The 14,192-nt window shown below is 46.0% G+C and overlaps 1 protein-coding gene across 1 annotated transcript in view; it reads right to left on the reverse strand.

Annotated features, from left to right (window-relative positions):
- Nucleotides 1-14,192, reverse strand: part of LOC138580351 (peroxidasin homolog) — a 375,430-nt gene that overhangs the window by 102,171 nt on the left and 259,067 nt on the right. Inside the window, exon 15 of the mRNA XM_069650821.1 lies at nt 8,874-10,380. Coding sequence (XP_069506922.1) covers nt 8,874-10,380 — 1,507 coding nt within the window. The remainder of the gene's footprint in view (nt 1-8,873; nt 10,381-14,192) is intronic.

Consider the following 14,192-nt stretch of genomic DNA (forward strand, 5'->3'; position numbering starts at 1 on the left):
GAGCAATAGAGCAGCAGAATTGAGTTGCCATGCGTGCGTGTTTGGTTTCGCAGGTGTGGTCACTGTTAGAACATGGAAAAGTTTTTCATGTGTGGTTGGAGATGGTGCAGTGAAAAGTCACGCAGTGTGGGCACTGGGTGCAGTGTTTGCGTACTGTCAGTATGGAAGAGGGTATGGTTGAAGTGCAGCTTATATGTGCTTGGATAGTGTGCTGTGTGCAGATTGCTTGGAGTAGGGACAATGTTGTGAACATTTTGTGGTTAGGTTGGCAGTGACACAATACGTTCTGAGTGAAAGTGGGTAAGACCATAGCATGTGAATGAAAGGGGTTAGGGGTGCTGGAGACAGTGTAATGTTTGTAGATGATGGTAACTGTTGCATTTTATGCTGTATAGCTCCTTTGCGGTGCAAAGTTTGGGTAGGAGTGCTGGTGCCAGTGGTGCGTATGTGCATAGTGGTAGTTAGTGACATGCTGACATGCATGGTTGCATTACGGTGCGGGGAATGTGTGCAAGGAGCACATCCACTGCAGCAATGCAGATTTGACAGTGCAACAGGCACAGGGTGCTTATCTTTGGAGAATGGGTGTGGAGCACATTGTAGACGTGCTACAGCAGCACAAGTGAGTTGAAAATCTTGTTGTGTGCGTTCAATGGTTTTGGTGATAGTTGCAACATGCTACAGTATTTGGTGTACGGCAGGAGATGGTGCAGTGAGAAGTTGTGCAGTGTGGCCACAGGGTGCAGTGTTTATATATTGTGAGTATGGAAGAGGGTATGGTTGAAGTGCAGCTTATAGCCACAGGGTGGTGATCTTTGGAGAATGGGTGTGGAGCACATTGTAGACGTACTACAGCAGCACTAGTGAGTTGAGAAGCATATATTGTGCGTTCCATGGTTGTGGTGATAGTTGCAACATGCTAACATGCTACAGTATTTGGTGTATGGCAGGAGATGGTGCAGTGAGAAGTTGTGCAGTGTGGCCACAGGATGCCGTGTTTCTATAATGGGAGTATGGAAGATGGTATGGTTGAAGTTCAGCTTATATGTGCTTGGTTACTCTGCTGTGTGTAGATTTATTGAAGTAGGCCCAATGTTGTGAAGATATTGTGCTTAGGTTGCCAGTCACTCAATACTTTGTGAATGGCAGTGGGTAGGGGTGGTGCAGGCTGTGGTATGTTTGTGGATTCTGCTAATTGTGACATGTTTTCGTGAATGGGTTGTTTTATGGTGTGGGGGAGTTGGGTAGAAGTGCCGCTGCGTATGTTACGTTTGTTCATAATGTTAGCTGCCCATATGGTCGCATGCATAGATACATAGTGTTGTGGTGGGTGTGGGTGTGGGCAAGGGCTGCACTGTTGTGCGCATTGCCAAAGGCCTGCTGGGTGCGCCTCAGGATCTTTGTGGATGCTGCAATCGTGCATTCTTTAGCAGAAGTTTCTGATGGAGGGGCTTTGGAATCAAATGGAACGTGCACTGAGTGTTTAACAGTAAATATGGAGTGGTGTACAGAAATGACAGTGTGCAATGCATAGGTTTTGTATGTGATTGCTGCATGCGTGTTTGAAAATTTGACAGCACCCAATGAGGGAGTGCTGAAAAAATGCCAGTGCAAAGGGAAGAAGTATTGTGTTTGCTTTACTGGGTTGTGGCCCTCACTGTAGTTGGGAAAGCGCACATGCCATATCCTGCCATTATGAGCATGGTATTTTGTACAGGGTGGTTGTCCTGTCCTCGAGCATTTGCACTACATTGAATTATTGTAGTGACAGTTTGAGCACATCTGCATATTAAAGTTTTAATACATCTATATAAGTATGTACCATTGGAGGAAAGTACAAATCCAAGTCCTGGAGAGAAAACAGTTTTGGTGACCTTTATTAATTAGGTCGCAAGTTGCAAACATTGGTGACTCAATGTAAATACCATAAATAAAACATGAAAAGCATTTTTTAAACATGAGACAAAAATAGAATAAACCTAGTCACCCACTTGGTAAGTTATCTAGAACAAGAGTACATGTATTTCAAATATTAAGTACATACTTTAAATAACAAGACATGTCCAGTGATGACAGGTAGTCACTCAATTCGGCCTGTTTAGTCCATACAGTGCAGCATTTCAAAGGTGACTTTTTGACGTCCACATGAAGGTGGTAGTAAGGATTCTGGTCAATGGCCTGGAAGATGTAGGCTCAAGGCACAATGACACTAGACGTTTCGGCTGTGTGAAGGGAACAGCCTTCTTCTGGGGCCAGGTAAAGCAGGACTCCCTTGCGTATGAGGGAAGAGGTTCAACTGCATGTAGTTGGGACCCTCATGGTTAGGTGGTCGATGTCCGGGTTCAAAGAAGGTTCACTGAGGGGTGATCTTGTTTTGGCAGTAGCGAAGGGACGTTGCTGCAGGGCTCCCGTAGTGAGCCTGATGTTTTCAGAGGCAGGCGGTAAGTAGTTGCCTGTAGGTCTGGGGCTCCGGTGAAGATATCTCTGACCAGCTGCTCGCGCTGTGTACGAACAAGAATGGCGCTCGCCCAATGAGGGAGTGCTGAAAAAATGCCAGTGCAAAGGGAAGAAGTATTGTGTTTGCTTTACTGGGTTGTGGCCCTCACTGTAGATGGGAAAGCGCACATGCCATATCCTGCCATTATGAGCATGGTGGCCATGGAAATGGAATTGTGGGAAAAAATTAGGTGTTTAGGGTGTGGTTGACCGAAAGGGGCGGTACCATTTCTTCCCAATATTGTGTCGCGAGGTTGGTCAAGATGGAGAGACGCACAGTATCGTCGGTGATACCTTTGTGCGCCATCTGCATAGGTGTTGTGTGCAAAGAGGCGTTGCTGGTAATTTCGGGTTGGAAGGAGTGGATGCTTTCTGGGGCTGTCAGGGTGACAGCAGTTTCGGCGGGATGGTTCACCTTTGCAGATATGTGGCCTCCGTCATGAACGTAGACTTTGTTATGGTGCACTATGGAAGTCTACATTTGGGTTACATGTCGTGTGGACGTTTAATCCATTACCTGAAGAGGTTGCTGAATGCAGTGATGCAGATTTTTCCTACTGTCAAGGTCATTTTCTCATGCATAACACCAAGAAGAGTATGGGCCCATGCCAGTGTAATTTGTCCCCAGCCAGAGGTCGGAAGGTGTGTTATAAACAGAAGCATGTGTGAATGTATGCAGACTGCTGGCATGGTCTCCACCCACTATGAGATCATGAGGTCGCAAAATATGCAGTGGTTCCGTAGAAATTGCATTTATTTGACCGCTATTGGCAATGCCATTTTCTTTTACACTGTGCAAGAAGCATTGACGAGAATGTGGTAAAAATGTGAGGAGACTCAAACAGAAACACATATAAAGAGAAAAAACAAAAAAAGTTGCTTGCACGCATGTAAAACATAATAATAAAAAAAACCTTTACACATCTACGATGGAAGACCCAATCCCCTACCCAGCTTGATATTGCTTCCTCTGCCAGACCCCCTCACTATCACGAAAAGGTAGCGGGATCCGCAGTACTTTCAGGACTACACGTGCCACATCCTGGGTGGCCATGTGGATGGAGAAATCATGCATACCTTTACTGAACTTTGTAGTGGACGTGCTTTGGAATGGGACGACACTTGTACTGTAAATGTGTAATGGTACATTTGAAGTGTTGTACAGGAGTGACAGTGTTGGATGATGGCGGCTTTGATGTGATTGGTGGATGCGTGTGTGCCTAATTACATGTAACTCAATGATGTAGTGCTGCAGAGAAGATAGTAAGGAAAGAAGGACTGCTCCAGCTTTACAGGGGTGCGGCCCTCGCTGTACTTTTGGAAGTGCACGTGCAAAATTCTGCCCTTCGCACCATGTCGCCCAATTGACACTGTGGGGATTATCCAATCAGGTACTGTGGGTGTCGTTCAGAGGAAGGGGCGGTCAAACTGTTGTGCATTATACTCTGCATACTGGGGGTGGCTGACATGGCGAAATGCATTGTGTTGACTGTAGGTGATCCCTTTGTCATAGATCTGCATAACTATGCCCTGGAAAGACACTGAAAGCAATTTTGGTTTGGAAGGAGTGGGCGCATTGTGGAAACCCTGTGTATGAGTGCAATTTCGCCGATATGCATCCACTTTGCGAAGACCTGGCCACTTTTGCGACTGTCGATGTTATTGTCATCCACTACGGCTGCATGCATATGGGTTACGTGGCTCGCTTAGATTTGTTCCGTCGACTGAGGAGATTGCTGGAAGTCGTGAAGACGCTTTTTCCCACTGCCAAGGTGATTTTCTCATCCATAATACCACAAGGAGGATGGGCCACTGCTCATGGGTGTTGTTCCGAGCTAGACACAGGAAGGTGTCTCATCAACAGAAGCATGTATACTTTTTTGTTCGCTCATGGAATATTCTTCTGCAACAAAGACCTCATTAGTTGTGGAAATGCTGAGTTTTTCCAAGAAAATGTCATTTTGTTGTCACCCATTGGCAATGCCATTTTGTTTGCCTGTCTACAGGATGCAGTGAAGAGTTTACTGTAATAATGTGAGCACAAGAAAACGCAAAAGCAAATAAAAACTGAAAAAGGGTTTTCTCTAGAAGCATCTAAAAGGAAAACTCTTTTAAGAGCCGCCCCTTACCACAAACTCCCCCTACCCTGGTTGCTATTTGTTCCCCCACCCACGCACACAGCGCAAAAACCAAATCCAGGGATTTTCAGGATGACGGTAATGGAAATGGGACTGTGGAGGCAGAGGTATTGCGCAATAACGTTTCTGGCCGTGGTGTGTACACAGAGGACTGTTGTACAGAACTGATACTGTTACATGGGGAGCTCTTCAATGCTATTGGTGGATGTGTGTGGAACTTTTTAACAGTACGCAATGACAGTGTGTTGGAAAGTAGACAGTAGAAAGGGAAGAAGGAATGTTTCTGCTTTATTGGGGCACGGCCCTCGCCGTCCTTGGGGAAATGCACGTGCACATACTCCCGGTTTCAGTTTGCTATCCGTGACATTGGGACAGTTGGGACTATCACACCTGCGGTTGTGGGTCACAGGAAGGGCCGTTCTTAATTTTCTACATGACTGTGCACACTGAGCCGGACTGACATGGTTGCAATTACTTGCAAACTCAATGTAGCACAGCCCATTTTGTCCAACATCACTTACACGCCAAACCTATGTGGTCTGCTACTGTGTTCTGAAAAGCTGCAAGCAGATTGTGGAGCAGCTCTGGGGTGTGGCCTTTTGCAGGGCTGCTGTGGAGAACTTGGACCCGGAAAACAGGTCTATATTGTTCAAAAACCTTCATACATGTACAACGGCCAATTGTTGTGTGTTTGTAAGCATGCACTTTCCAAAAAACACTCCCTACGTTCCTCAACACTGTACTTTGCCACTGTCCATGGGTCCGGATTGTGTCACCGGTCACATGGTAACGTCGTCACTGCTCTCCTTTCGAACTGCTATCCGTAGGACGCGTTTTGGGTGGAATACGTTGTGCGCATGTGCATACTGTTGCCACTTCTGAATAATAGGGTGCCATATGTGTGCCAAGCATTTTGGGAGATGCTGGCTGTTCATAGGGTATAGCAGGTTGGATGTTTATCTCTATAGGTACCTGTAGGCCGTGGGTGGGCGATGCAACCTAATCAACACTTGTTCGCACATGCTGCACAGTGGCAGTGTTACCAGGACACAGAGAAACAGATACACATGCGTGTACTTGCACAACATCCAAATGTCCCCTCCCACACGTCATTATAGGTGGAGGACAACATGCGGACATGCAGAGCATGCTGGTGTCGTACGGATGACTCCATTGTCATTGTGCATAGGCCGGGAAACTGCGGTGTCCGTAGGACACCTACCTTTTCCTTTATTGCGGTCATTCCAATGAGGACTGTGTGGCGCTGAGTGAGAACGGCATTTCAACAAAAAAAACATGTTACATATACACTCAACAACCTTTCACTTGTTAACGTTTACTTGTACACATTCATACACACCATTAGGAAAGGGAAGGGGTAGCATAAGTGGATACTTATTGTGGGGAATTGGAGATCTCCTAAAGTTGGTTGTGAGGGGAGGAAGACATTGAGGTATCACCCTAACATCTCCCATCACCCCCACCCTTGTAGACATCCTTTCAGCCGGCACAATTGTTCACCAATTTTTCCTCTTTGGCTTCTAGCCTGTCCTTTTTGCTATGCACAGCGTTTCTTTCCTTTGCTATGGCCATATACTGTTGTGGAAGGGTTGCTGCTTCTGCTGCCTTGCTTTCCTTTCCAATATGTTCTCTCACAGAAAAGAAAATGTGTTTGTTGTACATATAGTAATATATATTACATAATGTACGCTTCACAGTACTGTGCATACCAATGGGGTTAGTAGTGTAAGTCATTGCGTCATGAGGGGAATTTTCTTCCAGCCACTCTAAGGCGCTTGCCATTGCTCAGTAATAAATGAGACATTATGCTTCGCTACTGTTGTTTACTGCAGCACCTATGCAGTTAGTAGACTTCAGTGTGCTTACTACATTGTATTGATGTTCTGGTCTTGGTACTTTCCAGTCAGTACTCTCTGAAAACACGTTGTTAAAGGGACATTATGGTTAAGTTACGCTACTAAAATACTGTCGCCTTTACTGAAAACACTATGCTAAAACAACATTCTGGTTACAGTGCCCTACTAAAAACCTATGAAATTCACTAACAAAAAACGTTGCTAAAGGGATGTTATGGTCAAGTTACACTAGCAAAAACCTATGAAATTCAATGGAAAAACATTGTTACAGGGACGTTATGGTTACAGGTAAAACCGAAAAAACACTGAAATTCGCCAGTTATGGTAAGCTAAGCAACCATAACTCGCGCCCCCAGTGTGCACTGCAAGGACTAACACCCATGACATCAAAGATGCCATTACAAATCTCATTGATTTGCACACTGTTGGCACAAGTTATGGTTGCTTAGTTTACCATAACTGTTTTTTTCGGTTTTACCTGTAACCATAACCTCCCTGTAACAACGTTTTTCCATTGAATTTCATATGGCTTTTACTAGTACAACTTAACCATAACGTCCCTTTAACAACGTTTTTTGTTAGTATATATATATATATAAAATTAAACACTAATTACTAATGCAGCCTGTGCAGCTCTGCTCTTCTCCCCAGACCGCCTGCACATGCGGTGTGGGGTCTTTAAGGTTGAGCCCGCCCGGTCTGGCCCCGGAGTGGGCCAACAGCTACCAAGGCCCTATGGGTGCCTTGTCTTCTCTCTACATGCAGTCCAGGGCCACGGTAGTTACCACGCCGCTCCTGGTATATGCGGCCCAGTTCAGGAAAGTTGTTAGACTCTGGGAGCAAGCTCAAGGCCACTGCCCCCTAGAGAGCTCATGACATCGGCCTCCTGTTGTTTCCTCCCCCTCCAACCATTCTCCCGACCATAGTATTTTTTCAAAGTCCTCCACACTTTCTCCCCTGCCCAGCCCAACCCTGGGCAGGGGGCCTTGTCCATTGTTCTTCTTTTTCATTTTCTTATGCATTGCATCCAGCCTAATGGAGGGCTGGATTGCACTAGCCACTGAACCCTTTGTAAGTAAATGTAAATGTAAAACACACCAACATTACACTAAATAAATAAACTATTACCACACCCCGTGTCTGTGTCTTTAGTTCCCACAGTGGACAAGCATGTATCCCTACCTAGCCAGGCCCAAATTGGGCCAGGTTCTACACACATATTACCCACCAAGAATTCCACTTAAGAACCGAGCCTTCCAAGAACACCTCAGAAGGGTGTAATTATGCACTGTTAAAACATACTATTTCTATGTCATTGAATATATGTCTGCTTTCAGCCTTTGAGGAATGTGCAATGTGCTCTCTATCCTTGTGTAGTGTAAAAGGATTCCTGCGGACTCTGGATATGCATGATCCAACCAGATAGCTCAGGGATTGAAATGATGAATGCTAAGGTTACTCTTCCATCAACACTATGCCAAGTCCCAGCAACACCGACACAGCTTTTCATCCTTGTGTTTATAAATTGAGTGCCATTAAACGGGGTAATCAAAACAGCTAAGATGTTCAGCTCTGCAAAATAGCAAAATATATGGCAGCAAGCACTATGTGTGTTATGTTATTTGTAATGCACCTCTGTCATTTACATAATCTTGCACAACTATAAAACAAATAATCGTTAAAAAACAAGTTCTTCGTTGTTATTATTCATATACATATAAAGGGTGATTAACCCCGCCTTCAGCATCAATACCAAATGGCAGAGACTCTCACAGGAATGCAAGTCTTCTTCAGGTAACTTGGTGGCTTGACTTTATTTATTTATTGGCAATTAGCAAAACAGCTTCAAAGTGCCCACATGGCAACAGGGTGGGGACAGGGGAAGGTAGACAATGAATGACAACAAAGATAAATAATTGAATTAATGGTACAAACAATTAATGAGAATAACAGAGAGGGGAGACAAACCTACAATGCCTGTGTGTTCAGAACGTACAAGTGCAGAGGGGAGGGGGTAAGGGATAGGTGCTGTGGTGCTCATGGAGAAGTGCATGGGTCGAAGTGCTAAGAAGAGAAGAATGTAAGTGCAACCTTAAGTGTTTACTGTTTCACAAATACTCTGCCCAGCGCTCTACCCCATATTCTAAATGTGGCCTGACCCGGGTTAGGTTATAACCATTAAGTGACAGAAAAGAAAGGGCTTTGCTACTCTGTGACAAACAGATGGACTGTTCAGCCCCCCATTTTGACCCATGGTTGATCGCGGCTGACAAATGTTTGCATCTTAAGAGGACACATGGCAGGCAGAGACAGTTTTTGAGGCAATTGTGTGGCTGTTTATGGTCCCCATCTCCTGACTTACCTCCGAAGCTTCTCCCTTATCTCTAAGTTCTGGATCTCATTGCGGAGGTCCTCGAAGTCATGTGCCGAGGTGAGGTTGCAGAAGACCCTGTAGTCATCATAAGGTGGGATGCCGTGGTCACGGCCACGCTGGATGTTGATGGCAGCCAGGTCCAATGACACCGAGTGCACCATGGAGAAGAGCTTCTCCGTCAGCTCCATGTTCAGAAGCTCCCGGGGAACCCTCATCTTCCCTGGCACCCCAAAGAGGCCCCGTAAGATGGGGTCGATCCCACCTTCCTGAATGATCCGAAATGGGGAGAAGAATGCCTTGTGCAGTGGAAGGTGGCCTTCAGGGATTGGTTGGAATGTGGCATTCAAGCGTTGCATGATTGGGTTGATCAAAGTGTGTCCAAAACGGAATGCGGCTGTGGCAAATTCATTCAAGATGCCTGAGTTCACATTTCGGTCATACCCCTTATATTCTCCAAGGGCTTTCATCCCGGCTTCTCCGAGGATCTTGGGTAGCCAGTGTGAGTAGGTGATGTGCTGCATTTGGGCACCAATAATTTTGCGAGCCTCATGGTAGATGGTATCCCCGTCCCAATGTGGGTTAAGTTTCTGCAACTCAACAGCAATCCGGTTGTGTTCCCGAAACCACAGCGTATGCATGGAAATGAGCCCTAGCTGCTCATTGGCCCTGTGATCTCCAGCCAGGAAGCAGGGGACAGAACTTTCATTTTCACCAGTCATGCACTCTGTTGGATGACCCACAGCGTATGGTAGTAGGTGTTTGCCTGTACCAGGAACCAATTGCCCCTGCTTCAGCATACCACTGTTGGGCTGTCGTATATCCCTGAGCTCCTGGGACTCCTCCTCTGTGCTTCCATAGACATTGGAGGCATCCAAGTATGCGGTCAGATGGTTGACCTGCTCCCGAGCGTACACTGAATTCATCAACAACGAGGTAGCGCCGCTGCCGCAGACAGGGCTGGAGCGCACAAAGAACATGCAACGCCCATTGCGTACCCGAGGATCATTCTCTGGAATGGTGATAGAGAAGCATGGTGGGTCGTTGGTGCAGACCCTGGCACATGGCGCTCCATCAGAAAAGCGGGACATGCTGATTGCAGCAACTGTCTGGTCTAGGTCATGATCCAAGAACTGTCCCCACTGCATGAGCATGTGGGTGTAGCGGTCATCAGGTGTGATGGCCTCTGTGCCAATCATTGTGGTGGAAACGAGGCGGGGCAAAGGTAAGGGCAGTTCCCCGGACTCTTCAGTCAATGCGAAGCCCCGTGGGAGATTGAATCCGTTCTGGTAGGCTGGCCGCAGAAGACGTTGGAAGGCTGTGAGAGAGGCTCCCCACATTGGATTCTGCAGGTTGTTGCATGAGCCGTCGTGCGTCCGGTAGCGCATGTGGAAGCAGATGTCAGAGCAGTTTGGGGAGCGGCGGTGGGCAGAGCACCCAGAAAGGTTGGCAATCATGTTCAAAGAATGAGGAGACACCAGGTCGTTGTAATGATAGCCTGTAAGAAAAAAAAGACAGAACTCAATCTTAAAAACGTCCCAATGGCAATGGGAATTTACCTCCCCACGGCAAATCACCATCCCGTGCAAATTGCCCCGGACCGAGTTGCAGTAATGCTAATAGCGTTGGGCGGTATCATGGCACGATTAGCGCCCAACCCCTGATGAGGCCCTATGTCAGGCCCCCGGACAACATTTTGGCCAAGTGGACACTGGTATACAGCTGCCTGCTGTGTGCAAGGGGCATTCATGTGCATTAACAATGTAGTACCAGAGCTCTGTATAGGCAGGCTCACCGTCACAGCTGCATACAGAGAGACTTCATGTGCATGCCAAGCTTCCTGCCAGAGCCATTTACAAAGTGACCTAAGAGTTTGTGGAACATGAATTGCTAGAGAGACCCTAAAACCATCCTCTGTCGCGTCTCCAAGGATCTCAAGAAGCAGGGCAAGTACTATTATTACACACTGAGCTGGATGACAGTAAAGCTTAATCTATAAAGCACATCAATACTGAGGAAGAGAAAGGACATGTGGATCCAGTGATGTCCTCTTCCAAGCACCATTGCCTGCTTTCAAATCCTGAGTACGTTTCCTGGACGATGATGCTGAATTCATCATCACTTGCGAGAAGAGGGCAGTTGGCAGGTTAACAAATTCCTCAAGAAGTCAGAGTGGGGGTCATGTAGGATTTTAAGAACGCAAAGAGCACCACTTATTTATCAGACACATGTATACGTTTGAGAGAAGAGGCTGAAGGATCTCCTCGATCATATCCTTTGGAAAGAAGGATGCAGCAACAATTTCGAAAAACGTGAATGAAAGGATTCGAGCGTTGAGCTGTTAATTGATGCTGTGCAATATCATCTCTAAAAGTTTAAACTTTAAGGGAACCCAAAGTAGCCAGATGTACCTGCGCAATACCATACACCGTTTCCGCTGGTGCAAAGAATGGAGCAAAGAGCAATGCACCAGCTTTCGAGTTACATCACATATTTAAATAAATAGGGGGTAGGGATAGGGGGCACTTTATTAAGTTGTATATATGTTGTAAGTTAATCATAGTTAAGATGACTGTAGTTTTTCTGATTCATTTATTATTTGTAAATTTGAATTTGATTCTGAGGATTCCAATGTATTTACAAATCAGCTGTAACTATGTTCTGCATTGTAAAATGAAAATAAAGAATAAAAAAAAATGTTTTAAAAAAAGATTGATGCACTGGGCCAAGCATGGAGCAAGATTGATACAAAGGGGCAAGCATGGAGAAAATAAATTTTACATCAGGTTGAAAAGGACATTGAGTCAATGGATTATGCCTCAAACCCAGTCCCCTTGTTCATGTTTAAATAGCGGATATGGCGAAGTGGTACCAAGCATGCAACCTGAACAGGAAGTTAGGGAGAACCCTGGTCCAGCTGCAAGGTCCTGATAGTGCCCGTGAACCAGCGCTAGTGCCCCTGCACTGCAGGGAAGAGATGTTGATGGGCATTGCTGGGCTGCAAACCTTGCATATGGCAGAGCTCTCTTAGCTGGACCGAAAGGAGATGCGCATAGAGGGTGCCTGACCTAGGAAGGTACTGCCAGTGGACTGTGAGATTAGATGAAAAGAAAATGGCGGATGGAAAATATGTAGCATTCTGGTCCCGGATGCTGCTCTGGAGGGGAAGTGGAGGTACAAAAGGTCAAACAGCCAATACCTAGAATGATCAAACAATAGGCAGGAGAGATGCCTATGCCAAAGTACAGGAAGAACAGAAGCAGGAGGCAGAACAGTACAAAAGGAGAGCCTGAGAGGTACTGCAGAGAGAACTTGAGCCTTATAGGAGTTGAGAAGGGCACTGGAGCTTTAGAGGAACTGAGAGGAGAACTTAATCCTGTGAGATGCTGAAAACAGCACTTGAGCATGAGGGTTACTGAGAAGTGCATGCAAGCATGAGTTGCGCTGTGAAGAGCAGTGGAGCTTCAGAGATACTGAGAAAAGCACTTTATCTTGTGAGGTGCTGCAAAGAACACTTGAGTGTGAGGGGTGCTGAGAAGAGCGCAGGAGGTTGAGAGGTGCGAAGAAGAGCATTTGGGGTACTGAGAACAGCACTTCAGCACGCGGGATACTGCAAAGAGCACTTGAGTGTGAGAGGTGCTGAGAAGAGCGCAGGAGATTGAGAGCTGCCAAGAAGAGCATTTGCGTCTGAGAGGTACTGAGAACAGCACTTCAGCACGTGAGGTGCTGTAGAGAGCATGAGAGGTGAGGTGAAGAGCACATGAGGTGCTGAGAAGAGCACTTATACGTGAGAGGTGCCGAGAAGAGCAGTGGAATCTTAAGGGTGCTGAGAGGAACTACTAAATATGTTCTTGACAGGTTCTTGAATCTGAAAGAAAGCTGCTGAGAACTCTATAAAGCACTTGAACCTAAGCTGTGCTGAAAGCCCAGAGTACCATTTGAAACTAAGAGATGCTCAAAACCCTGAGAAGCACTTGAACCTAAAAGGTGCTTAGAACCCTTAGAAGCACTTAAACCTCAGAGTTGCTGAGAACCCTCAAAGTCGTGAGTGAATGAGAAAAGGTTTTCCATAACCTTGGCTAAATAATCTAATGATGGCTCTCCTTGGTGGAGCCTAAGCCCCGCCCCTTCACTGGCCCACAGAAAAAGGACCAAGAATGAAGTGGGTAGGCTATACATTAAACGTCTGTTATGACTGCTATGCCATTTATTAATGTATTAATGCTGAGGATTCGCAGCCTGATGAGGGGGGTGTATTCACAGTATGCAAATCTATGAAAGATCCAATGGCACGAGAGGTTTCCAGAGGTTGGGTGCAAGCAGAGTGAAAGTTTGAAAGTTGGATGGGGCACAGCGGGGAAGGATGTAGCCAACAAGCTCAGAAAACAGAGAACACAGATAAAGAAATTGGGCGTTGAACTTAATGAGATTGCACAGATAGGCGGAAGAGAGACCACAAAGTTTTTAAATACAACTGGATACAGAGAAATGATCAGAGCAAGAGGAGTCTAACCAGGCAGGAAAAGATATGAGAAGTGTCAGACAGTGGATGGTGGAGAATGGGCACACAGGTTTAAAGCCGAACGCACAGGATTCTAGTTGGAATGAGAGGATGACGCGATCCCAGAGTAAACAGAGGTTAGAAATGTTCTCATGAAAAGCTGAAGTAAAAGCGAATGCTCACGCCACTCCTGCCCCCATGCCACACTGTCAGTCTGTCTTGGTCAGCAAGATTGGCATCCCTTCACACTAGGTCAGATCGCCATTTTCCCAGCACATACCGCTCATACCGCTCAGGCTGCACCTATTCTACCCTCTGTGCCTCAGGGTCTGCCTGTCCCGGAACATCTTGACCTCATCCACTGCAGCCAAACTGCATACAGTGCTCTTGCCCTTTTACACTATTGTCTGTATCAGTCTGACTTATAATCCACAGACTTCCCAGTACCTGCCATATATCCCCAACATGGGTATATCTTGCCCGCGAGGGTGAGGAGGGGTGTCAGATACTAGCTTGGCATCAGCCTATCACAGGCCATTGCCTGTCAGCCTTTGGACAAAATTCATCCACTCATTTGACACCACTTTGTGCATGTTTTTTGTGTCTTTTAGTACTTTGGATGTATGCCACGGTATGATGAGTTGTGTGTGTATGAATGCACCATGTATGTTGAGTATGAGTGATGATGTTTTAGCCGATTTTCGGTATATTGTTGCTGCTGTTTTGCTATGTTAAAATGATCAGTGTATAATAATTTTCTGTGATTTATTCACTTTTTCAATTTTTGTATCACTTTAAATAAATGTTGA

This window comes from Ambystoma mexicanum, chromosome 3p (genome assembly GCF_040938575.1).
Source record: "Ambystoma mexicanum isolate Mex_15411 chromosome 3p, UKY_AmexF1_1, whole genome shotgun sequence".
NCBI classification, from domain to species: domain Eukaryota; kingdom Metazoa; phylum Chordata; class Amphibia; order Caudata; family Ambystomatidae; genus Ambystoma; species Ambystoma mexicanum.